The 1,991-nt window shown below is 35.6% G+C and overlaps 1 protein-coding gene across 1 annotated transcript in view; it reads left to right on the top strand.

The window, feature by feature from the left end:
• Positions 1-1,655: 1,655 nt before the first annotated feature.
• LOC106883198 (proline-rich transmembrane protein 1) overlaps positions 1,656-1,991 on the top strand; it is a 20,242-nt gene continuing 19,906 nt past the window's right edge. The window contains exon 1 of the mRNA XM_014934120.2: positions 1,656-1,813. Within this exon, the coding sequence (XP_014789606.1) occupies positions 1,804-1,813 (10 nt within the window). The 5' untranslated portion in view covers positions 1,656-1,803. The remainder of the gene's footprint in view (positions 1,814-1,991) is intronic.

Raw genomic sequence — 1,991 nt, 5'->3', positions numbered from 1 at the left:
TTTCTTGATCTTATAATAATAATAATAATAATAATAATAATAATAATAATAATAATAACATCGAAAAATACCTTAGGAATCAGAACCCAGGTTCGAAATTTCACCAAGACACCTGATGAAGGCTGGAGAGTATATCAGCCGAAACGTTGTGTTACCAACAAACAAAATGAGGACAAATATCCGTCAAATGTAAATAATGTAAATAATGTACATAATTCCTCCTCTCTTAAATATAGAACTGTATTAGTAAAAGAGAATGAAAGATAGTAAAAGAGGCAGTAATATACATTGATTATGTAAACTAATACAAACTTACAGATTTAATGGTTTTTATTTTTTATTTTATTGCATCATGTATATTAATTATTTGTAGTTTATTTTTATTTTTTATCCCAATACTATAATTTTAGTTTTTAATATCGTTTTTTAAAAACTATACACGGTATAACAATATATATTTCTTAATTTTCTTAGCGTATTAATAAATTCAAATCCATCAACATGTAACTATTTCGGTTGCACTCTAGCCCTGGTGGAACTTTACTCAATATTATTCAAAATGCTATTTTATTCTAATCTTCAGATGTATTCCAATCTTTGAATTTGCAATTATATATTGGTCTGAATTGAAACGTACGTAGGTGTTATTTTATATCCTTACCAACTCTTCATCTATTTATCTTTCTATTTATCTCTCTCTCTCTCTCTCTCTATATATATATATATATATATGTGTGTGTGTGTGTGTGTGTGTGTGTGTGTGTGTGTGTGTGTGTGTGTGTGTGTGTGTGTGTGTGTGTGTGTGTGTGTGTGTGCCTCAGGCACATTCTCAATGTTGGCTGGACCTCAAAAATTCCAGACACACAGATCCTGAGGACAGCTGATATCTTGAGTATTGAGGCGATGGTGCACAAGCACCAGTTACGTTGGACTGGACACCTTATTAGAATGAAGGATAGCAGGATTCCTAAGCAGATGCTATATGGAGAACTTGTGAATGGAAGGAGACTCCGGCAGAAACCAAGGCTGCACTTTAAGGACTGTGTCAAGTCCTCATTAAAGGCCTATGATATGCAGGACACTGACTGGGAGAACAATACCTGTCATCGCCACGGATGGAGGAAGCAGGTTAAGGAGGGGATCGACACTTTTGAGAAAGTACGTATCCAACATGAAGAACTTAAGCGAGCTGCGCGAAAGTGCACGGCTCGTATATTGAATGGGGAAAGCTTAATCTGCAATGTTTGCAATCGTGTATGCTTATCAAGAGCAGGGCTCATTAGCCACCTACGGAGCCGCAAATTCAGAATATAAGTTAGTCTTAGAGCGCACAATGTTCCTGAAGGTCGGCAATGGTCTTCCTCGGTCACGAGTGGACGGCCATCATATATATATATATATATATTTTAAGGCAATTTATATAAAACGTTTTGGAACGTGCTCCTACAATCTCTAGCCAATTTAGGTCATATAAAATATGATACGTTCATTTCTTTCTTGCCTGATAAGTCCAAAATAAATGTACAGAACAAGAAGGTAAACGAATTGTAGGTGTTAAACATGAAGCTGCCGTCTATAACTTAGTCATACATGACGTGGTTTGAGCAACAAGGAAATGATTTCGTCATGATAACGAAACTCACTCTGACGTCGGTGGAAGTATCTCACACGTCACTGGTATAAGTTTACTGCTAAGTACATGTTCAATAGGTATACTGTGACGGATAACGCAAGCAGTTTTACTAACTTTCCTGGATCTTACCATTTTATTTTCTTCCTCTAAACTGCAGCTACTGATTAAAAATGGAAATTTGTAAGTACATATCATTGACTTCTTGTAATTGTTCATTATACATTCCCGGCCATGTTTCTGACGGTTCCTTCAGGCAGTACATGAAAGTGAATTAAAGAATTAAAGAATATATGTATATTATATGTGTGTGTTTGCGTGTGTGTGTGTGTGTGTGTGTGTGTGTGTGTGTGTGTGTGTG

This window comes from Octopus bimaculoides, chromosome 2, assembly GCF_001194135.2.
Source record: "Octopus bimaculoides isolate UCB-OBI-ISO-001 chromosome 2, ASM119413v2, whole genome shotgun sequence".
Taxonomy (NCBI): domain Eukaryota; kingdom Metazoa; phylum Mollusca; class Cephalopoda; order Octopoda; family Octopodidae; genus Octopus; species Octopus bimaculoides.
This window is presented reverse-complemented; position numbering and strand designations above follow the sequence as displayed.